This window comes from Xenopus laevis, chromosome 7L (genome assembly GCF_017654675.1).
Source record: "Xenopus laevis strain J_2021 chromosome 7L, Xenopus_laevis_v10.1, whole genome shotgun sequence".
In the NCBI taxonomy this organism is placed as follows: domain Eukaryota; kingdom Metazoa; phylum Chordata; class Amphibia; order Anura; family Pipidae; genus Xenopus; species Xenopus laevis.
In genome coordinates, this window is record NC_054383.1 from 95,063,015 (window position 1) to 95,088,103 (window position 25,089).

General features: G+C 38.9%; 1 protein-coding gene across 6 annotated transcripts in view; it reads right to left on the minus strand.

Moving 5' to 3' along the window:
* prkcz.L (protein kinase C zeta L homeolog) overlaps positions 1 to 25,089 on the minus strand; it is a 118,243-nt gene that overhangs the window by 16,916 nt on the left and 76,238 nt on the right. For 5 of the 6 annotated variants that reach the window (XM_018226006.2, XM_018226005.2, XM_041569352.1 and 2 more), the window contains 11 exons: positions 19,996 to 20,081; positions 19,121 to 19,252; positions 14,733 to 14,814; positions 12,158 to 12,207; positions 9,017 to 9,205; positions 7,112 to 7,209; positions 6,342 to 6,428; positions 4,244 to 4,379; positions 3,655 to 3,742; positions 2,600 to 2,719; positions 1,701 to 1,780 (listed from right to left, as the gene is read on the minus strand). In XM_018226006.2, coding sequence (XP_018081495.1) covers positions 1,701 to 1,780; positions 2,600 to 2,719; positions 3,655 to 3,742; positions 4,244 to 4,379; positions 6,342 to 6,428; positions 7,112 to 7,209; positions 9,017 to 9,205; positions 12,158 to 12,207; positions 14,733 to 14,814; positions 19,121 to 19,252; positions 19,996 to 20,081 — 1,148 coding nt within the window. The remainder of the gene's footprint in view (positions 1 to 1,700; positions 1,781 to 2,599; positions 2,720 to 3,654; positions 3,743 to 4,243; positions 4,380 to 6,341; positions 6,429 to 7,111; positions 7,210 to 9,016; positions 9,206 to 12,157; positions 12,208 to 14,732; positions 14,815 to 19,120; positions 19,253 to 19,995; positions 20,082 to 25,089) is intronic. The other variant, XM_018226007.2, reaches the window with a different exon arrangement.

Consider the following 25,089-nt stretch of genomic DNA (forward strand, 5'->3'; position numbering starts at 1 on the left):
GCTAGGACTTTGGCTAATATTTTTGCATCAGCATTAATGAGTGCTATGGGCCGGTACGAACTACATTCTAGCGGGTCCTTACCTGATTTTAATAGTAAAATTATTAAAGATTCTCTCATCGAGGTTGGCAATAGCGACCCTTTTTGTACCCCATTATACAAGTCTGTCAGGAGAGGTGCAAGTAACTTAACATGTTGCCTGTACCACTCCATTGGTAAACCATCGGCACCTGGAGTTTTCCCTGATGGGAATGAAGCTATCGCAGCCTCAACTTCCGATTGTGTGATATTCTCAGCCAGTGCTACAGAGAGGTGTGGTGCCAGTTTTGGGATATTTATGTCACGTAGATAGTCCCTTATTTCTCCCGGGGTAGTGCATATTTTGGGGCTGTACAAGTCAGAATAGAAACTCACAAACCTCTGATTTATTTCATCTAGTGAGGATACCACTGTGCCATCTAATAACCTTACTGCAGGGATAGCCATGCTAGTCGTCTCCTCCCTTGCTAGCATTGCCAGTATCTTCCCGTTTTTGTCCCCATGTTCAAAAATTGCCTTTCTGATAGAGTATATGCTTTTTAGTAAGCTCTACTTGGGCTAGTTTCAAGGCACTTTGACTAGCTTGCCAGCTCTGGAATGAATGGGTTGTGGGACATTTGATATATGCCTCTTCCTCCACCTGTGCTGCTATCGTCTTTTGGGCTATGTCCGCTTGCGCCAGTTTCGTTAAAGCTGCAATATTACAGATAAACTCCCCCCTGACATAGGCTTTGAGTGCATCCCACTTTACATGTAAGGGATGTCTTAAGTATATTGATAATCGGTGGAGATGAAAAGCCATATTTTGATTACTTTATATATCTTTTAATGATGCACATACTTTTTGATGCAGTAAGATTTTCAACGCTTTCCCATGCACTTACTAAATACATCAATAATTCAAAATAGCAACAAAGAAAACCCCCAAAAACTCAAGGTGAGTCAGTGGTTTTTCTTTCTCTCCCTGTTGCTATATGATTATATCCAAGACACCAGGTTTCAAGATAATACCTAACAGCAAGTAAGGTGGACTGACACTGTACCAGCTTTAATGCACCTAAAAAGAACATTCAGGAAAATGAGGATATGGTGTGGAAGGACTTAAGGCAAAAACAACCTTGTTTATTGAGTGGGACAGTTTTATTGCAACAAGAAAGGACTGTCCTATAGGTGTTCTTCAATCAGTGGTAATGCAAAACCTGTGTGTGTATTCGGGTGGTGCTTAATCTGTAAACCTTGCTGAAAACCTTGGTTTCAGTAATCCGTATATAGTAGAAAATCAGATGGTACACACTCTGGCAAATGTGCAAAAAAATTGTAGTCTATTGAGATCCACACACGACGTTTCAGAGGTACAACCTCCTTTTTCCTCCTGAGAGCACTTGAGAAAGGAGGTTGTACCTCCGAAATGTCGTGTGTGGGTCTCAATAAACTACAAGTTTTTTGCACATTTGCCAGAGTGTGTACCATCTGATTTTCTACTATATACTGTCCTATAGGTGTCTATACTGAATGCAGAACACCATACTCTACCTTATGATATTTATTTTAAGAGATCATTTATTATCAGGGTAGCTGATATATACTTATGTTCCCAACAAATCTATCATTTTGGAATGACATTGCCTTTAGATGGATTTTTGAATCTAAACGAATACATACCTTGTTTAAAAATCCCTTTAAGACATGGGAAGCTTTCACAGAGAGGAACCTTGGAATCCGAATTGGCTTTTCAAGAATAACTGGGTAAAGATGGAAAAATAGCAATTTAGCCGGTTGCAAAATCTGTTCTTTAAAAACCATCACAGTGGTATCATTGTGTAATTCAAATATATATATATATTCCTTCTTCTAAATCAAGCCTCTAGGAAATAGAAGATTGTGATGCAGGTAACAAATATTGGCTAAACCCCTGCTTTGCTATACATTTGTGCTTCTTGACTTTTCCCCGTTTACTTTCTATCTATTGCTTTTTTTCCGAGATTTGAATGAAAATCTGTGCTACTGAGAGGAACCAGCCTTGGCTGTAAGTGATGAATCCCTTCCCAGGAGACAGATCTCCCCACTGGTGTGAAGCTTCCTTCTGCATTAAGCTGCAAGGGGGTTAAAGGAGGTCCTTGTGATATTCATCCTTAGTTTGTAAAATGTATTGTTAGCCCGTGCCAATCAATACAATATCTTTAACTCACTGAGTAACATGCCTGTCTGATTAACCAGTTACACAAGTAACAGATTACTATCCAGTACAATGAAGTACAATAAAGAAGAAGGCAGCAAATCCATGACATATATTCACAACACAAAGCATTGTATTGCACAGAGCATGGATTGACTACTATTCCCATTACAGTTTTTTCTCCAAGCATCACCAAACATGACCAAAACATTAGAACAAAGCGTGACCAAAGCATGGCAACCACTAGGCACTTAATAAATTGCAGTTTCATTTTTAAGAGCGTGATCTGCTGTAATATTTATATACATATAAAACATACATACATACATACATACATACATACATACATACATACATACAAATAGTGACAAGACTGATCACAAACCTTGGAAAAGATAATCTTCTGTGTTCAAATCTGGATTGTCTGTAATTATGTCAAAAGGAGACCTCCCAGCCATCATCTCAAACATGAGCACCCCCAGAGCCCACCAATCCACACTGAACCCTGACAAAAAGAATGAAAATATATTCGCAAAATTAATATTTGTTTCAAATAAGTATCTGGTAAAAACCCATCTGAATGACTTCTGACTGCTGAAGACAATCACAAGAGGCTCACCACTATTAGATATTCCAGATCAGAGCTTATTTAATGCCTAATTCTCATTATATATAATATATATAAATTATAAAGTTTTATAATATATAGAGGGTTATTTTTTACCAAACAGAACATTTATTTAAACATGCAAGTTGAGGACGTAGCTTATAGGCCGAAATAGAACGGACTTTCCGTGTATATTTGCAATTAAAACATTGAGTGATTTTTTAATGTTCAAATTCAAAATTTTGCTACAATTGCATTTTTTTTAGCTTAAACACTTGAATTCGAATTATACTTTCGAAAAACCAGACTCAAGGTATTTGAGTTATTTTTCTCAATTTTATTCAATCAATTTTTCATATTCAGATTGTTTTTGAAGGGGTTGTTCACCTTTAAATTAACGTTTAGTATGATGTAGGGAGTGCTTCTCAGATCGTTTGCAACTGGTCTTTTTTTTTTTTTTGCGGATTTTGAATTATTGCGTTTTTGTTCAGCAGCTCTTCAGTTTGGCAGCTATCTGGTTGCTAGGGTCCAATATAACCTAGCAACCAAGCTGTGGTTTGAAAAAATAAACATGAATAGGATCAGAGAAGGGCCTAAATAGAAAGATAAGTAATAAAAACGTATTAAAAACAATAAAATTGTAGCCTCACTGGGCAATAGTTTTTGACTGCTAGGGTCAGTGAACCTGATTTGTAAGGTGGAAAGAATCAGACGAAGAAGGCAAATAACTATTTGACCATTTGAAAAGTTGCTAAGAGGCCATTCTATAACCCCAAGGTGAACCACTCCTTTAATCAATTTTTAAAAATTGAAAACATAATTATCTTGCTTACCATATTCTTCTCCCCGTAGTATCTCTGGAGCAATGTAATTTGGAGTGCCACAGAATGTACTAGTGGTGTCTCCTGGCCCTAGCCCCTCCTGTAAGAGAAAGAAAATCCTATAGTAAATTAAACACATTTTCTCCAACAGAACTCTAAAAATTCTACAGAAGACATTTTTATGATCATACATAAGAGCACCAAGAAGGCAAGAGATGGGCACCTTGCCCAGCATGCCTCAGTTCAAACAATGGATAAGAACTAGTGTCTCCAGCTAAAAAACAAGATCCCAGACAGCAATATCAAATGCTGAGCCAACATCTCCTGCTACTGTCAATTTATGTAAAAATGAACACAACAGACAAATACAAATGAGGGCAACCTCATTATTCTTATGGGGAAAATATATCAGATTCACATCATTTCTGTAACTTCAATAGCCTCACTTTATAAACATGTATACACTTTCAATTGCAATCATAATGCAAATTCCAGGAACAATACAGACCCTGTGGAAGAAACATTCGTCCACATCCTAAGTATATAGTGTTCTCTGGTGAATTAGGCTGCATGCAGTTGGACAAATGTTTGGCCTCCTTACCTTACACATGCCATAATCTGTTAGCTTGATATGACCTTCAGCATCTAGAAGAACATTGTCTAACTTTAGATCCCTGTAGATGATTCCCCTTTCATGCAGGAAATTCAAAGCAATACAGATCTCAGCAGCATAAAACCTTAAAAAAGGAAATCCATATTACTATTAAAGCAATGGTTATAAACTGTACACACACAGTGCAAGGACCAATAATGCCATCTAGTTTGTAAAAAATACATAAATACTTAAATTTTGTACTTTGTTACTGGCAGCATATGTCCTACTTTTTATGAGATATGATATATTTTATATGATTTTATTCCATGGTTCTGAAAAGAGACATAAATTACATTTGATCCCAATCTATCTTCCTGTGTAAGGGGCAGGGCACACAGGCAGATTCAGGGAGATTATTCGCCCGGCGACAAATCTCCTCTTCTACTGGGCGACTAATCTCCCTGAACTGCGATTTACATTTTAATCAGCGGGATGGCAACTTTGTGCGACTTCGGAAAAAGAATCGCGACAAGTGCCATCACGCCGTTGATTTACATTTTAGCTGGTGGGAAAACAGTTCAGGGAGATTAGTCGCCCCGTAGAAGAGGAGATTTGTGGCCGGCAACTAATCTCCCTGAATCTGCCTGTGTGCCCTGACCCTAAGAACTAAAACCATTGTATACTTGAAATACAATAGAATGCATGTGCATAGTGGAGCAAATTTTGACCACATCCACAACAAGTTCACCCAGGCAGGACCACAATCTTTCTGAGGCTGGTGGAAATCAAGGTGCATTTTTTATGGGGTTGTTCACCTTTGAGTTAACTTTTAATATTATGTAGAGAGTGATATTCTAAGACTGTGCTGTCCAACTTCTGTGGTACAGAGGGTCGGAAATTTTCTGGTCTACATGCTGGAATGCGGATAATGGAAGCCAGTGTTAGCCACTCCCTGTTTTAGTCCACACCCACTTTAAACCACAAGACCAAGTCCACATTACTAGCACACCAAAAAACCAAATGGTTGGTGCTCACTGCAGGAATATCATTCATATGTGAAGTTAAGTCATATTAAGACATACCCTTAAATCCATATACCTCCTCCTCCACTGTGGATAACACAGTACCCCAACACATGATTAAACACCTTAAGGGCCCCTATTAATAACTTTCAAATGCTAACAAACCCCCAGAACAAATACCAGGCTTATGTTCCACAGGCAGAGCAGGGCACACACAGAGAACATAGAGAAGGCAGAGTATGGCACATACTGGCAGAGAATGGCACACCCAAGGACAATAGGGCAGGCAGTATGGAAAGCATTTTAGGACATCATCAGGAGAACACACACTCCTGCATGCTCTCTCCTAAAGAAGTATGCAGACTCTTCTCTTATTATACTCACTTATCCGAAGAAACTGCAGTCACACCACGGTGCTGCCCACATTATTTGCAATCTCCTCCCTCGTGGCTCATTCCTCAGCCCTCCCTCCTTTGTACTCAGACATCCCTCCTTTGTACTCAGACCTCCCTCCTCAGTCCTCAGACCTCCCTCCTCAGTCCTCAGACTTCCCTCCTCAGTCCTCAGACTTCCCTCCTCAGTCCTCATTACAAAAGCCCTCTGTACTCAGCCCTCCCTCCTCAGCTCTCAGCCCTCCCTCCTCAGCCCTCTTGTAAGCCAGGCTGATAGCTTTACAGATCCCCATTTGAAAGCTGGAAGAGTCAGAAGAAGAAGGCAAATAACTAAAAAAAGATAAATATATAATGAAGACCAATTAAAAAGTTGCAGTAGGAACTGACCATACTATAACATACCGAAAGTTAACTTAAAGGTGAACCACCACTTTAAACATAACTGGTAAAATTGGACAAGAGAAACCCAATATACAATATATTTGTAATATACACTCTGGAGCTCTGTTATCTGTATAATTGCAATAGGTTTGTAGCTTTGTGCCCTATCAGGGAGGTGGGAAGTGGGTCCAAGACAATTATACATTTTATTAGGGATGGGGATATTTCTATTAATATAAGTGATATAAAATGTCAAATCCATTCCAGCATGTTCCTTTCTTTAAAACGATTTAGTTATCACACACATACCTGGCGTGCTCCTCCGGAAGTTTTCTTTGTCGTTGCATATGAAACATGAGGTCACCTCCATTCACATATTCTATAACCAAAAACAGCCTTAAAGTAGAAGAAAAAAAAAAAAGCATTTACCGGTGTGTCTCACTCACATGTAATACAGCTTTAGTGGGAAATGTCACAGCTTTCCATTTTTAAATATATTCATTCTCTCTTCATGCCGGTGTCAGAGTCAGATTTGGATTGACAGAAAGACAGCTCAAATGCATAGTTTAGTCAAAGGGAGAACAAACCAATGGTGTATTAGAACTGTCATTCAAAACTCTGGCTCCTGCATGAATGAGCGAGGCTACTGAGATGGGGAGAGTGGAGATGACCATGATTATTTCAGAAACGGTACCAGATTTTTAAATTATGCTTCAAAAGTTTTTTTTTATTTTGTGAGATGAAGCCTATATTAAATTTTCATGAGAGTTCTCCTTGTCAAAAGTTGTTTTGACATTGTTGAATCAAGACATCTTTGAAGGTGTCGCGAGATAAACTAGAAAGTTAGTTCCCATTATACAGTAGCTGAAATTGAAAAGGACATATGTGCTAGTTCAACTTTTACACAAGTAAATCGTACCTATCCTTAAAAAAGCTTCATGGAACAAGAATGGGCACAACGAATACAGGCATAACTTCTCCATCACGTCCAACTGTTGTGTTGTTTTTAAACCGCTACTTATCCCTGAATACATCTTAGTAAAACAATAGCTAGCAGCAGGTATAATAAAAGTGCTTACCGGCTCGGCGTCTGAAAGCAGGAGTGAAGGCCTACTAAAAATGGGTTACTGGATGCTTGTTCAAATACATGCTTCTCTGTCTGCACCCAATCTATGTCCTAAAAACAATGGCAGTTGTATTAAGAACAGGTTAACTGTGTTATATATCTATATATATATATATATATATATATATATATATATATATATATATATATATATATATATATATATATATATATATATATATATATATATATATATATATATATATATATATATATATATATATATATATATTGAAGGCAACACTACATTCAGACAGAGAGGGTAACACAAGCATGTAGGAGTTTTTAACACAATCATCGTTTGGAAGAACATGGTCACAGAAGCTTTTAGGCTAGGGCCAAATGGGGCAGAAATCAGCCTGTTGAAATTCGATTTCAGCCCCCAACCTCTAGCAGAATCCTCTTCTGTGTCTGTTCCAGAGTGTAAAAGAAAACGGATCCGCACACACACCGATTAGTGCAGTTGGGGATTATCCCCTTTTATTCAGCCACCAAACATCAATGTTTCGGGGGGAACACCCACCCTTCCAGAGTGAACACACTGAGCGGATTTTGAAGAAATGTGAGACTTTGCATTTTAAGCCAAAATCTGCAGAGTGTGTTTGCGCTTTCAGACGAAACACAGAGGAGGATTCTGCTAGTGATTTTGGATTTCAGCAGGCTGATTTCTGCCCTGTTTGACCCTAGCCTTAGAGTGCATTCTCCTTATTTGCAATCAGTGCCAGGGAGCGAGGAAGCAAAAGTGAAGTGAAGATGGCGGCTGCCCACTCCACTGAGTGTAGAGCCATTTTGGGGAGCAAGTTTGCAGTGGCTAGGGAGGTGGGACTGTGGCCCTATGTTGACTGAGTTTAGTTCTCCTTTAAAGGAGTATGAAAGGCTAAAAATAAGTAAGCTTAGGAAGTGATGTCAACCCAAGCTAATATGGCAGTTGCTATCCTAGCCAAACAGTGAGAGATTCTAGAGCATTTTACTCAGGTATGGTAAAGCATTTTGCAGAATAAATGTAGTTTAATACCTTGCACTATTGTGGCTAATCTATTGGTTTATTAATCCTAAAGCATGATTCTAAAATAATACATTCAATCTCAGGATTCCTGAAACAAACAAAATTCCCATGTTTTTTATGGTCTGCGTTTAGAACCACAGAACTGGTTTTGCGTAAAAAGGTTTCTCTAGCTCAGATTTTATTTCACAACGAATACATATTTTACACATCTATGTGGTTTTCAGATTCAGGTTTAAGAAAAATGCAGTTATTGTTACAAATATCTGTAAATATAATATTTGTTAAAGTAAGCATATATCGGAGCAATCATATTAACATGGTATTCATACTGATTTTTGAGACATTTCTGGAGGACCCAACAAGTACAAATAAAATAAAAGTATTTTAATGGTAGCCCTGACTAGAATATTGTTTTATTATGTCCTACGTGACACATGTCCATATGTAAGAAATAGTGTGCATAAAAGCAGGCAGCTAGTGGAATTAATGAGATAGAAGAAAAGGACATAAGATAAATTGCTGTAATTAATGAAACACTAAGCACACATTATGTCATCTGGCTGGAAGACTAGGGATTGCCTGGACAGTTTTGATGCCTGTAATGTAGATTAGCCACTTATCACATTGTCAGACACTCGCTGCAGCTTATTAAGATTAAGTTCGTTCCCATAATGACAAACTGTAATTCACACAGGTTCTTTACACAATGCATGCTCTTCTAATGGCAAACAGTACACTCAAAAATCTATAAAAGGCTCTTCAGCAAGAGCAAGTAAATGGGTGCCATTAAAGAGCAGTGACAAAACCATAAAAAGAGAGATATCTTTGTATCACACCAGGGCTCGCACGTACCTCGTCATCGTGTACAAGCTCTTTCTTCACTACTTTCATAGCATAAGTCTGGTCGTTCTTTTTTAAGCGCACCAGAAGTACTTTGGCATAGCTTCCCCTTCCAATCACCCTTATAAGTTCGAAGTCTTGAAGTCCTAATTCTTGGGAGATTTTGATCCCGTCCAATCCATCAATGACCGGCTTAAGATCCTAAAACAATGATAAAGAAATTGCAGCATGTTGGAAAGTGGTTGATGCTTGTGGGTATTGTTTTGCAGCTCTGCCATATGTAGATTCAGCTAACCAATCAAACTGGGCACATATGGACAGATACATCTAACCAGAAGCCCGTTTCTGTCTATGCAACAAAGCAAGGAGACTTCCAGTCAGGACCTGCACAAAATTGAGACAATTATTTCGAACTGTCGGCAAAACAGCAGAAATAATATTACAAAGCAAGTTATTAGTCAAAGAGAGTACATGGCTGCACGGTTAGATCTGTTTTCAAGACCAGATGTGTGTTAATTGCATGACCGCCCCCCAATGTTTCATTTCTATTATTTTTTTCCATAATTACGTAGATAGGTAAGAGGGCTGGCTAACTAAGCACAGAGCGTTCCTCATATGCTTACAGATATCTATCCACATACTTGGGGGCTGTCAAGCATTTATTGCAATATTTACGATCAACATCAATAGAGCAGCTTCCACTAGCAGGAATCCGCAGTCTTTTTTTTTTTTTTTTTTATAATATCCAGTATTACAGAAATTTCTATCAAAGAACACAGTATGATGATGTCATACAGGCGCAGATCGAAAAAAAGATGCCCAGTTTACCCATTAAGAAATGCCCTCGAATAATAGTCTATTCCTCCGATTGATTGGGGAAATTAACACTCAGACTACTTGTTTCTTTACAGATAAAACCAGATCCTAAAAATTGTAGTGGAAATCTGGGGGAGGGTGTTATAAGACCCTATAGTATAGGATTGTGCATTGGAAAAAATAATTACTTTGTTAGCTATACAGTAAAACAAACAGATGCAGATATTCTGCACAGAGAGCTCTGATATTCTGCATAAAGGTTTAACCGCAGAATTTGACATTTTGGTTACACGAAAGATGTTTTTGAAACATTTTGTGCTCTCTCACTTTAGGGACATTTTCTGAAGGGAAACCTTTAGTTTACCTAGTCTCCAGCTTTCAAATGGGGGTCACTGACCCCAAACAGATGCTTTGTAAAAGCTACACATTTATTGCTATTGCTACTTTTTATTAATTGTCTTTCTATTTAGGCCCTCTTCTATTCATATTCCAGCCTCTTATGCAACTCAATGGTTGCTAGGGTAATTTGGAGCCTAGAAAGCCGATTGCTAAAATTGCAAACTGGAGAGCTGCTGAATACAAAGCTAAAAAACTAAAACAAAAAGCAAAAAATTGCAAATTGTCTCAGAATATTATACTCTACCTCATACTAAAAGTGAATCTAAAGGCGAACTCCTCTTCCAATAGCAGGAGAGCTTCCATATTGCTTCTACTGCCCATTAACAATAAAATAAAAATACAAAGACCTGAGCAGTTAGCAATGTATGAATCATCAATGCTTGTATGGACCTAACAAGCCCTATTGGGTATCACAGCCAGCCATTAGGCCTCACCTATTGGAAAAACCCCACCAAAACACAAGTGTTTGCAAAAATAACTAATTTATATCATTATATGAGCATATGTAATGCAATCCCTGGGCACTCTTCAGTGAGTCAGTTTGCGCCTACGTAAACCACACAAGTTGTCTCACCCTTCTGACTCATACCAACAAGTGAGAATCCAATAGATGGAAAGATATCTACTATGCACATTTTATGTATTATTCCTGATTTTTAGTGTTTTATTGTACATGCCATATAAGAGGTATATTTTAGTGATGGATTGTATATTAAGGATATCACCTTAGCCCGCCCTCCTCTGCACAAAAATGTACAAAAGTGTTACACATATTATGAGGGAGGAGCTATGGGGCTATGGAGCGTGGCAACATCTCTGCTTTTTGGAATGAAATGATGTTTTATTGTATAATGTGCACCAAATAAAGTGTGGAACAGCTATGCGTTTAATTATGTTGTAACACTGCGGACAACTATATTCTATAACATTTATAGATACTGCTATGTGAAGAGATGATTTTTTTTAAAGTAGCATGATAATGTTCACTAACATTTGTACATATAGGAGTAAAAGGAATATATAGGAACACATACTCCATTAATAAGATGGGTCTCTATTTAATTATTTCCCCTATTTATTTAGGGTGAAATATATAATACTGCCATCATGTCTTTATATTAGAGATGCAGAGAATCTTTCGTGAAGGATTCAGCCGAATCCAAAATAATGGATTCTGTGCATCCCTACTTTAAATACAGGGGCAATTCAGGTCGATGCCAACACCCGCACTTACATTTTTCGTGTTGGCTGATTGCTAGTGCAGAGAGAGCAGCAATGTTACTAAAAAAGCAGAAATTCTGATTTAATCAGAATTTCAGCTCTTTAGGTTACCAAGAATGGCTTTTTGCTGTGTCCCTGGTAACTTGTGGACTCACCTCATTGCAGCCGCGACCCCTGCTTATATGAACAGTATTACCATAAAGCACCTGGTCAGAAACCACCATTAAAGCTCATTTACATACTGTAAAAAGTGGCCTTTGGTGGGCATAAATGTCATAAACAAGAAGGTAATTGCTTGCACAGCTATGAAATCATTTATTAGTTTTGAGACTAGGGGGGGGGGCATTTACCAATTTTGGGAATACCTGTTTATCAGTCTTATAAAAGGCTCCAAATATGATAAACATGGTACACTGAATTGGGAGTCCCCTCCGGATCACCAGAGGCTCTGTTTAAAGCATCGCTCCAAGATGATGTGACTTTGCTTCTAGAAATGTGTATTGTCTGACAGTGAAATTGTCTCTCTCTTTTCTATCAACAACCAGGAGCCGTATCTCTCCTGCAAAAGGAATTTATCATCCAAACCCAATTTGTGCTGAAATAACCTAAACAATAAAGTCATTTAAATAAAGGAAGGGAGGTCATTACTTAGGTATAAAATCTTTCAATGTCCTGTAAATTCAGCCGATACAAATGTTGCTATCTTTAGACTCTCACCTCAGATCCATCTTTACGATTCTCATGTTTTCTTGGAGGGATAATTGAAACTAGGAAAGAAAAAGAAAAATTGAATAAATTTGCTTTCATAATACAGACTGGTACTATTATAGAGCCAAATGTAACAATTTTGCCAGTTTTGACTTAAGGTCAAACGTGAAAACCTGATTTTTTTTTTTCCTGGGAACACATTTAGGGTAATGTCCCACAGGGAGATTTTGTTGCCTGAGATAAACTGGGCTACAAATCTCCTGAAAATGCTTCTTCACCAGCAGTAATTAAAATTGCCGGTGGTAAAACCTTCATGACGCAAAGTGAAAGTTACCTGTGAAGAAACATTTTCTGAGATTTGTTGACCGCAGTAGCTTCAATTTCTCGTGGGTGACAAAATCTCCCCGTCGGACATTGCTCTTTGATATAAAGTGTAAGGTTATTTGCCTTATGTGGTATATTTCAGTGTGCTCCACCTCATGGTACACACACAAGGACAGAGCTGGACGCTGAATACAGTGTTGGCCTCCACCCTTGCAAGCACAGGCCCAAAGATAACCAAAATGCAAACACAGTGCATACCCACCCCAAGTTAAGACACTTGTAGGCACAAAACCATAAACCCATAGCACAAGCAATGTTATACAGTTAAATTGGGTTTAAAAAACAGACAATGGTCCATCAAGTTCAACTCCTTCATGTTATACCCCAGCATCACTACAATTATGTGTGTGTTTTTACAAAGAGAGTAATAAAGTTAAACATTCACTTATATGCCCAAAACTAAATGTAGCCTGGAAGGTTACTGTAACCCTGGATATTTTGTCCGTCCAAGGTTCTGATCATCATGGTGCTTTCCTAAAAGGAGAACTAAACCATAAAAATTAATATGGCGGCAAATACAATATTTTATAGAATAAACTTATTGCGCCAGCCTAAAGTTTCAGCTTGTCAATAGCAGCAATGATCCAGGACTTCAAACTTGTCACAAGGGGTCACCATCTTGGAAAGTGTCTGCGACACTCACATGCTCAGTGGGCTCTGAGCAGCTGTTGAGAAGCTAAGCTTAGGGGTCGTCATCCCCTAAAATGATGTTGACCTGTAATATAAGCTGATGTTTTATTAAATTCTTATGCTAATTGCACTGGTTTCTGTGCTGCCATGTAGTAATTATCTGTATTAATTACTAATCAGCCTTATATTGTGACATTTATATTCTATGTGTACTGTATATTTTGAGTCGGTCCCTAAGCTCAGTAAGTGACAGCAACACAGAGCATGTGCAGTGAATCAGCAGAAAATAAGATGGGGAGCTACCGGGGCATCTTTGGAGATACAGATGTGTGTTTGCTTTGGGCTGGTATAGAAGCCCAAATCATAATGTACAATATTTTTAGCCTACTTCTTTAGTTAGGCTTTAGTTCTCCTTTAAGAACACCCCCTTTTCTACAATCATCTCCCATTCACATGAATGGAATTGCACTACCAACAGCAGATACTGCCGCTGTCACGTAAAGATAACTCTTGAAAGCCAAAGCCAAGTGATCACCACCTGACAGCCATAGGCAGAACATTTCCCATTTATTTGAATGGCCAATTACTGCAGACCGAGAAAACAGAGCATGTGGAATGGGAATTTTATTTATAGATCTAGTGAAGGAAGAGCAACATCAAAAAGTTACTGTTGCTTATTATTCCAAATAACATGCTGCTGATCTATGCCATCACTTGTTATATTTGCCGACAGCAGGGATTTCAATAACGGGCATGCTTCCTCAGACTATCATGCCTCTGTACAAACAAATGCTCCACCTAATACTATGGTGCTCAAAACATTTGAGGTTTTTTTTTCCAAAATGGGAACTACATTATAAACAAGTAACAGAGCATTTGCTGACAGTACCTATAGCAAGTTCATGAATTTTTAATATTAAAGGAGAAGGTGCACTTGGGGGTATTGACTTACCTGAAACCCCGGGCTGGTGCTACTATCAGCAGAAAACTGCACCGGCCGGGGTTATACCAGTGAGCACCACGTAGCGATCCTCTTCCATCTTCCTCTTTCTTCGCAGGGCAGCACATGCCAACTAAAAAGTCGGCTATTTCGCTCAACTGCACATGCGTCTGCCCCCGAAAATTTGAAGAAAGAAGAAGCCGGAAGAGAAGTTGTCCGTGGTGCTCACTGGAATATCCCCAGGCCGGGACAGTTTTCCGATGATAGGAGCACCGGCCCAGGGTTTCAGGTAAGTCAATACAATCACTTGGGGGTGCCTAACATTTGGCACCCCAAGTGCAAGATGACTTTCCTTCTCCTTTAAGGGGAACATCTATGGCTTCTTTTTTGGTATCTAATTAAGTATTGGAACAGATGAACGTTGTCTGATTGGAGTTCACAAGTTTTTTATACTGCACATCAGTTGTTACAGCAGTGCAGAGCAAACAGTTGTGCAACAAGTTCTCAGTTCCCAAATGATCATTCTGCAAAATTCAGCCCTGAAAATAAGCATGTGGAAGGCAGATGAAGTCTCTGGCATTGTATGTTCTGTTGCACCTTGTAGATTTTGTATCCATGCAATCAACCTACTTTCATCAATTTCTTCAGAGGGAGGATCAACTTCGTCGCTTTTGTCATCTACTTGCGGATCCTGGAAAGGCATGACCAAATCCTGTTATAAACATACACAAGCTGGGGGTTAAATTTCCAGACAATCATGAGATTCTCCTACTCCCTAAATCGAGTGCTTTAAAGCGAGAAGTAATTGTGCGTGTAGCAGTGTGACAGTCTGCCCCTATCAATGAAAAGCACAAAACATATCTTTCAATCTTTTCGGAGAGGGAGATATAACCAGAGTTGTGCGTGCCCTGCATCCTAAACACCTTTTTGTCCGTTAAGAGGACTCATCAAGATGCTTGGTACACAGATTACTGATAAAGCCCATCTTAATTAATATGCACTTTTAACCCTTCAGAACCAGAGGGTAGGAAAGCTATTGAGCAGGACAAAGTCAGCTGGTTTGGAATACTGCCAAACTGGTATATTTAGTATGATGGCTGTAATGTTGTGCTCACGGTGAACAGTAATGTCCACGTAAATACAGCAGTGTGCAGCACTAATGGTAACTGACCTACAATTTAGTCAGCAAATAAGACATTTAACACTTGCATGCTCTCTTGGTGTAAGATAAACAGGAGTCAGATAAACCCTAGAGACAATGCTGTCCATATACTATGAGGTCCCTGCCCAGAAAAGCTTACTATTTATCTACGTTCAGGAGTGTGTTAGCTTGATACTAGATTATCGTATTCTTCTGTCTCCTTAAAGGGGTTGTTCACCTTTTGATTAACTTTAGCATGTGACTTTTTTTGTAGCAAAATATATTAGAGCAGGGGCACTGAAGTGAATGGACGTTTTTTCACTGCAGATTTTTGATGCAGTTTCACAGAAAAATCTGCCGATTGCGAAATATGGTCCTTTGCCATGAATCTATGCATGGCGAAAAAATTTGCTTATCACTAATTATAAAAATTTCCAAACCAGCAAAAGGACATTTAATTAGTAATTAATAAGTCAATGCTTTATAATTAGGGCATTGTATGAGAAACACTTATTTGTAATATATTAAAGAAAAATGCTTGCACAACTGTACGAGTGTAACAACTTTATTCATTTATGTTATCTACCCCCCCCCCAAATAAAGTATTAGGATGAATAAAAACTAGCATCCCTCCAGAAGTCTAGGATTGTTACAATGCTGGAAAATGAAACTCAGCAATGATTGGTGGAAGTTTCTTTTACTTGCATCAAAAAATAACAGATAGGAAAATGCTTAAAAAAACGTTAACCAGTGTATGGTAGGGTTCTTTGATTGCAAGCTCTAAAGTAAATGACAAGCAATCTCTGTAAAATAGAAAAACACTGGCACTCAAGGAAACTTCAATGCAGGGTTACCCCCTTGCTGGTTTATTAAGGGGTAACCCTGCATTGAAGTTTCCTTGAGTGCCAATGTTTTTCTATTTTGAGGATTCACTGGAGGATGCCGTACTCCTAACACTGTGCACCAGGTGTTCTCATTATAATAAGTTTCAGGAGTGTGCTCTGCCTCACCTTCCTTCACTTAAGCAATCTCTGTAAAGCACTGTGCTCCCTATGGTTCAGGTTAGTACAGCAGGGTAATGTCAGAGACTGAGAGGGAGCTGGGCAGTGAGCAAATACATGCTATAACTTTGATTGGCTATTGGGACCCCATCTGCACAGTGCATCCACTTGATGATTGATGTAACACCCTTTGATTGAATGATTTAGAACAGGAGTGACCAATCTTTACTAATATGAGCAGGGTCGGACTGGGAGGCCCGGGGTCCACAAGAGCAGGGGACCCACTGGGTTTTTCCCGGTGTCCCGTTGGCCCAGTCCGAACCTAAATGTGAGGTCTGCTTTTAGTAATGTTGTCCCATTATGATCTACATCAATAAAAGCATTGTTAGCATTCTGTTCCATGGAAAATATTACTTAAATAGTATATTGATTTATGAGAGAATTTATATTGCTTTATTTAACAAAACTATTTCTTTTGTAACCTTAATATAATAAATATCTGAATGAAAAGCATGAAATAGGAGGGTGATTTAGACAAGCTGTTTGTTAACAGTCTCTTGAGATCTACTGATAGATCTACCTTTTGGGCACCCCTGATTTAGAATGTACTGACTGCACTGAACAGATCATTTAAACCTATGTCCAGATATGTTAAAATTAAAAGTGGCCAGAAAAAGCACAATTAAGCATTTTCCTAACCAAAATCTTCTCCATATGAGCATTCATGGCACTTAAAACATACAAGAGGCGGCAATGGGAGTGTGACATGGCCCTAAGTGTAGGACTACAGGCGTCATGTCAGATGCGACAGAAATAAGGTAAGTAATAGCATTGTCTGATGGTGTCACAGCGTTGATCCACTGCGTCTGCATCTGACAGTCGTGTCGCGTCGGATCAACGCTGCAACACCATCCGACATTTCCATTTCTTATTTCTGTCGCATCCAACGTGACGCCTGCGTTTTTGCACAGCGCGTCAGATCACGTGAAAATCGTCCATGTAGTCCTACCCTAAAACCACAGTGACAGTCTCATAGTCACTAATGGACTGAAGCAGAATATAAGGTTTCATTTGTTGTATCCAGTTAGAAAACTTTGCAAAAAAATCAACCTATTGTGACCATTTAAAACTTGGGGTGGGGCATAAAGCAACAAGAAAAGGTAACATCACTAATTGCTTCCACTTCCCACAATTAATTAAGAGTACCAGCCATGCATCTAAGAATGTATGTTACTCAAATAGCCGTGGATTACAATAGAAAGATATTTGTAAAAATCAATATCCTATTTAAAAGATGATGCGCACTGTACTAGCAAGATGCTCTAAATATATATTCCATTACAACAACTGAACTAAAATGACTTTAGATCGATCTACTTATTATAAACACCGGCTTTAAAAAGGGAGTGCTAAATAGCTGATATTTTTAAACAGTTTTCTGCTGCCCTTATGATGACAATAAGGTCTGTATCCCAGCACTTGCCTAAAAGTGTGTCTGTGACCCACCATATGTTTTTGGCCATTGTTGTTAAGACCGCTGTTTGCTATAAATTAATGTAAAATGCTGCATAACTTTATTACTCACCTAAAGGGGTGGTTCACCTTTAAGTTAACTTTTTGTATGCTATAGAATGCCCTATTCCTGGCAATGTTTTTTTTTTAAATTTTTTTATTATTATTTCCATTCTTCTGCCTCATTCCAGCTTTTAACTGGCCCCAGCAGCCACAAACTATCTGTAAGTCTACAATTGTATTGTAAATGTTCCTTTTTTTACATATGTTTCTCTGCAGGCCCTCTCCTATTCATATTCACGTAACTCATTCAAATAACTGCCTAGGATAAATAAGACCCTAGCAGCCTTATAGCTGTTGAATTAGCAAACTAAGGAGCTGCCAAACAAAAACCCAAATGAGAAATCATAAAAAATAAACAAAGACCAACTGCAAATTGTCTCAGCATATCAGTGTCTACATCATACTAAAAGTAAATTTAAAGGTGAACTACTCACTTAAAACATTTAACGTACTCAACTCTCTCTTTTAAGGGGTGGTTCACTTTATTTCCACATTTTGTAGTATGTACCAGCATCTCTGCTTCACGTTGAGTTTAGGAAAGGACTGTGCGCTTATTAAAGGAACAGTAACACCAAAAACAAATGACAAATATGTTTTAAAGGGGTTTCTCTTTAAAGGAGAACTAAACCCCCTGTACCAAAAGCCCCCTAAACGGCCTGCCATTGCCCCCCTCCCGCCCCGCGCATTAGTAAAAAAACTGACCCTAAAATGCAGAGTAGCGCAGCGGAGCTCCAGTGCACCAACTTCCGCAGCTAAATTTTCTTTCGGGGCTCTATGTTGACACGAGGCCTGCAAGAGCGTGCGCAGTTGGGCCAAGTCATGAATCGGCTTTAACTGTGCATGCTCAAATTGTCGTTGACCCTTGAAAGAATACAAAGCGGCAAAAGATGGTGCCAGGGAGCTCCGCTGCTCTGCATTTTAGGGTCAGATTTTTTTTTTTTAAGGGTTGCTTTTTTTACTAATGCACAGTGCGGGGAGGGAGAGGGGGGCAATGGCAGGCAGTTTAGGGGGGCTTTTGGCATGGGGGTTTAGTTCTCCTTTAAAGACTTTAAAGAGAAACCCCTTTAAAACTTATTTGTCATAAAAATGTGCAGCTATAGCAAGTTGAGAAAAATCAGGAGACTTCTCATAATCAGCCTGAGAGACAGTGTGAAACTATAGGGACAAATAAAGAACAACATTTTAGAAGACTGCCACCCATGAAGATTTGACCTAGAATGGAGTCCTTAAAGTAGTGTGTGCTTTCTTTTAAATATATGAAATATTGGAGTATGCACTAAAATCAGTTTATTTCAACTTACCATATGCTTTTTACAGGTCAGCGGGACTAATATATGACAGCGTTTATGGACAAGCAGTTTGCAGTTGATACACTTGTAGCCTTGCCTTCCAAGACCCCATATCCTTTCACTGCACTGGCCACAGTAGGCTTTCTGAAAATACATCATATAATACCATTATATTTCGGATACTCCATTCTGATATCTAAAGGTTATTTTGTTGCTTAGATGTTAACATAAAGGGTTTTTACAAGAATCTGAGTGGGGAAATGATAAGCCAATCCACAATTAACAGCGTAAAATGAAAATGTCAATTGTGAAACGTTAGATGTTGTAGAAGAGAAAAGTGGAATAGAAAATGCCCCTTGGCAGCTCTTTCATAGCTGGCACAACAATCAGACTTTCCTTACAATGGCAGAGTAGAAGGCAGAAAAGAAAGAATGCTGCTCTTGGTCTGTGGCCTAATGGCTATACAATTCTAGTAGCAGTCACCTAAGGTTATGTACTTATGTGCAATGGCCACATTTACCACATAACCATGACCATAAAAAAATAAGGCCCTGCAATATTATACAAGGCCTGAACCACAGAATGTAGCTGACTAAAGAAGCACACATTTTACAAAGAAATAAAAATGGAAACATACTAAAATAAAATGTGACTTCTGTGCAAGTTACACAATGGTTCTACATAAAGCAATGATCAAGCCCACCCTCTGCACCTCATGCTGTATCTCACACAGTAGAAATGCAGTGAATCAAGGCATACAGAGGGAAAAGGCAGACAGGAATATAGTGATTACGTTTCTGTGTCAATTCATTGCTGAGTTCATGCAATTACAGGATACACAATGGAGACTAGGGATGCTGAAAGCAGCCTTTTCATGCTTTACTCACTCTGTTAAAGCGTTTGGCTTGAAAGAGATGTCCATTCACTCGGTACAGTTTCCTCCATCTTCTGGCCCCTCGACGGTAGATTGATTCTAGGAAAAAGATAAACGTGTAAAGAAGCAGCATACTAAGCCAGCACTGCCAGGCACACAACAGCAAGCTGCCTACAACTGAGAAAACAATTCAGCTTTTTTATAAACAATCAATGGCGAGTGCTGATGCTCGAAAGATCACTCCTGACAATAAGAGCAGAGCTTCCCATGACAGATTTCAGATGAGGAGCTTTCTGCAGCCGCTTTCTTTCTTCCAACATCCGTTGCCTCCTACCACAATTACACCCTCACATGACTGTACTCTAGTCACTGAGCTTCCCCACACGCCACTTGCTGGCTGACAAACAGGTGAATCTGGGCAGGATTTAGCTACACACAATCCGGTTATTACTCTTGCATGGGAAATCTGACTGCTCACATTGGCGCCATAGAAGTCTGTTCCACTGGACTACCAATTGTGCAAGAAGCCTGAAATTGTTCATACAAATTGCAAAATATAAGAAGAAACCCTAAATAACTGTTTTTACACTCATTCCTATATGGCGGCTTTTTTTTCCCCTGAGTTCCACCGCATGGGAAGAAGAGTTGACAGAGGCCATTCTTTTCTATGGTGCCTTTACCCACTGTGCTGAACTGCACCATCAAATACAGGTGGAAAGGTGAAATAACTGGTGGGTGCCAAATGTTAGACCTGTAAGGGTGGTGCCACACAGGGAGATTTAGTCGACTGGGGTTTTCAGAAGTTGCCCAAACAAAGGCATGCTTGTGCCATCCCTCCGGCGATTCACATTCTTGCCAGTGGGAACACATTTCGAGTAACTTAGTTGGCCGCAGTAGCAAAGATTTATCGCAGGCAAATAAATCGTCCCGTGTGCCACCACCATTACCCTGGGCCAGTGCTCCGGTTAAAAGAAAACTACACCTACCCAGGTACTTCCCAGCGAGCTCCATGGAGCGATCTTCTTCTTTCTTCAACAGCCCTGGCCCGATGCATGTGCAGCAGAGTGAAAAGGCCAGCTTTTTTTGCTTTTCTTCTACTATGCTTGAGCTTCCAAGAGGGGAAAAAGCAGTAAGAAGATTGCTCCATGGTGCTTGTTCCGAAATACCCTGGGGTGGTGCATTTTTCTGCTAACAGGAGCACCAGCCCAGGGTATCAGGTAAGGGTAAGTCCACACAGGGCGTTCTGGGGTGACTTCGGAAGACGAATTGCCGCGTGTGATTAGTACCGGCGTTTTTTTTTTTTCATTTAAGCCGGCACATATTCAGTAAAGTCGTTTGGGGAGATTGGTCGCACAAAAACGAGGTGATTAGTCGCCAGGCGACCAAATCTCCCCAAAACGCCCTGTGTGGCCTGACCCTACGATTATAATCCGTGGGGAAGTTTAACATTTGGCACCCCACAGTGATTAAAGTGACTCTTTCAAGCACAAGGCTGCCCACACCATTAGGATCATTTGTTGACAATGGGTAAATTTGCACCTGGGCAGTAACCCATTGCAACTAATCAATTTTGCATTCATTATTTTAGATGCAGCTGGCTGGACAAAGCTTATCAATGATTGGCTTCCATGGGTCACTGCCCAGGTCAAAATCTGCCCAATGGTAGTAAATGATCCCCATAGTCCAGTACAAATAGCCAACCTAATAAAACTGGATCTCCTGTACATTATCTCTACTCAATGGTAGTAAATAAGCCTCAAAGTCCAGTATAAATAGCCAGTCTAAAATAACTGGATCTCCTGTACATTATCCACTACATGTATATACCCAGAAAGCTCTACATTATGTAAAGGTCATATCCCAACCAGTCCATTTTATGTAAACAACATGTTTTCAATTATCTTTTTTCCCTCTGTAAAAATAATTCAGTACTTTGTACTTGAGGGTAACTAACCTTCATATATTCATATTGGTGGCACAGCAATTCTACTGGGTTTATTTAATGCATGGTGATGCAAATTTCAGAAAATCCCAGGCGTTTTGTATAATAGATGCCATACCATTATAATAATTAACTCACTACTTTAGAGAACATAGCCAAGATGGCCGAATTTTTTTTTTTTTACATTTTATGTTTAGGATGTTAATTTCTTTCTAAGAACAAATCAGAATATAAATATATAAGGTTTCATGTGCAGAATGACCAGTTCCTGCATGTTTTATTGAATGTTTATAAACATATATGTGCACTGAAGTTTTAAATGCACACAGAGACACAGGGCAGCTTAAAGAGGATTTTTTCTTTATGTTGTTCTGAGGTTATGTCCTAATGTATGTCGAACACTGAAGAACAGCAGAAACTACTAATAGAGGAATGTGATGGTTTCTGCTGTTTTACTTTACTAAAATCTGATGAATTACTGTTTAAGTCAATGGGAGAGGTGCAGGGATCAATTTGGAGATGTTTGCAGTCTTCCTGAGAAAAAACTCGAATTGAGTTTGATCGAATTCGAATCAAATTCAATTCAGATTTTTGGGTAGTTTAAATTTGTTAGAGTCTATATAATTCGATTTTATTAATAAATTTCCACTAGTCAAAGGAGTTTTTGAGAGTTTTAAAAAATGTACCTGTTAACCCTGGGAACCTGGGGGTTTCCAGATAAGGGGTCTTTCTGTAATTTGGATCAAGTTACTGTTTTATTATTATAGAGAAAAGGGAAAATGTGAATTATTTGTTTAAAAAGGAGTCTATCTGATCCTATACTAGTCTAGCTGCCTAATCATTATCCCTACACCTTTCCAATACACAAGAGTGAGCAAGTAGTTAGAGCACCAGTAAGTGTACCACTAAAGTAATTCTACTTAAGGCTTTGCTGTTTAATAGCCTGGGTACTGTATATGGAACAAGTAATGGTAATCAAATCCTTATATATAGTGTGTATGCTTTCATAGAGACACAAGTATCATATTTTAGGAGCCATAGTGAACATTTGCAAATAGATAATGTGACATAGGAGTGCTTTTTAATCTGCTATGTATCACTAAGAATGGCTTTTATGAAACAATGTTGCTCAAGGTTAAATGAATACAATAACAGTATGTATCTGCTCTTCTCTAAAGAAGCACATCGATATGGGAGTGTAAAAAATTCATGTTTCTTATCCATCTTCCCCGAAATGGAAAAAAAGACCAAACCATCTGTATAGTGTATATAAAAAGATAATAAAAAATGTCTCTAGAAGCAGCACAAGCATAATGCAAATTAACCAGGTATAAGGTAATTAACAGGTGGTTATGAAACATGCATTGACAGCCTACACGTGGTTTAATAAGAAACCTAAACACGAGCTATCCTTATAGTCAATATGAGTCTCTGCTGAAGTGATCTGGAACAAGCACTGAGCCGCGGTATCACCAATATTGCTTTTTCACAGTGCATGGAATATTTAAAACAAAGAGAAGAAATCCAAATGCAGACTGTTAATTAAATATATATGCAGGTATTTACAAGATCCACAAAAGAAAACACCGTTATTGGTGACATTATTGGCAAACCAAATTGTATCACAGAAAACACTTACACAAGCTTTGAGTGGAGTATAATTCTAATTTAAAGGATCAGCAATGATATATGCACAAAGGAAGCTACGGTGTATCTGAAACATATGCAACTCACATACATGCAACTACTTTAATCCAGATTCTCTCTTGGCAAAATATTAGCCTGTGCATGTTCACCTTCACTCTGGATTAATCAAAAAGAGTCATATTAGGAGCCCCATGTCCTGCGTAATAACACCACCACACAAGGTATTATAAATATTTTTTCAATCACATAAAATAATGACATAGTAATTACACAATGCAATTAGAACACACAAAATTGAATCAAAGTATTTTGCCTTAAAAATAATTATTATTTCATGGCAAAACAGATGTATTCGAGCAGGGTTAGAACAGTATATTTAATGAAGTGCCTTGAACAGAAGTGTCGGACTGGGTGCTAGGACCACCCCCACCTCCAAGGGCCCTGACCTTAGTGGGCCCTTTGCCCTTTCTGAAACACAGAACATTTACTCTGTTGTACCTTTCCAGGTTCAGCTTGGGTTTCATTTATTCCCAGCAGTGAGAAAGATAGGAAATAGTTATGGTGGCCATACATGGGCAGATCACTCATTCAAAAAAGTTTCCGCAATATCCCTACATTGAGTGGGCAATACCGGGCTGATCAAATACAAACCAATCTGATCCTCGATCCAACAGGATTTTTAAACCTGCCTGGTTGACATCTGGCAGATTTTCAGCTCAGATATTGGTTGGGAAAGCCCGTCAGAGGGCTCCATACACTGGCTAGTAAGCTACTGACTTGTTCTGCCAACAGCTTTTATCAGCCCTGTGTATGGCCACCTTTACTGGCCATAGATGTAAAGATTTTTAAAAGATCTTTTTGTTATCGTGAGATCAAGATTTTTTTTTTTGAAACAATCGTTTGAATGTATGATTTGTCCATCAACTAAAAAGACCATTTCAAGTGATCTTGTCTAGTTGAAGCCAGGAAAACTGAGGGTAGCTGCCTGCTTGGCCCTGCAAACATAAATAGATTTCACTGTGACCGTTGAAAGTTTTTTAACCTGGCCGATCAATTTTCTGACAGATGTCGGACAAAAAATCGTTAGATGCACGATCGTTAGATTCCCACTAACCTCACGATAATTAGAAGGATTGGTTGGATTGCACTAAAATTGGTCATTCACCAAAGAAAAATCTTTGCGTCTATGGGGACCTTAGGAATCTGTCATGGGGACAGGGAATTGACAGAGGCCAAATTTACAGACACTAATAAGCAGATAATTAGGGCTGGCAGGGGGAGTTTCTTAGAATGAATTTGCACAGTAGAAATGGGAGAGCAAAAGCGAATAGATCCCTCAACCAACCATACAGTTTGACCTGTAAACAGCACAGATATTGTAATGTTCTGCTTGCACACTGTCTGTCTATGCTGTCTTTGGCAGTCTGTCTGCATCCACTGTATTGCTCTGTGCTCTCCCTCAGCTTGTACTAGCAATAAAGAAACAAACGGAGCACACGGCTGCCCACACATAATAAG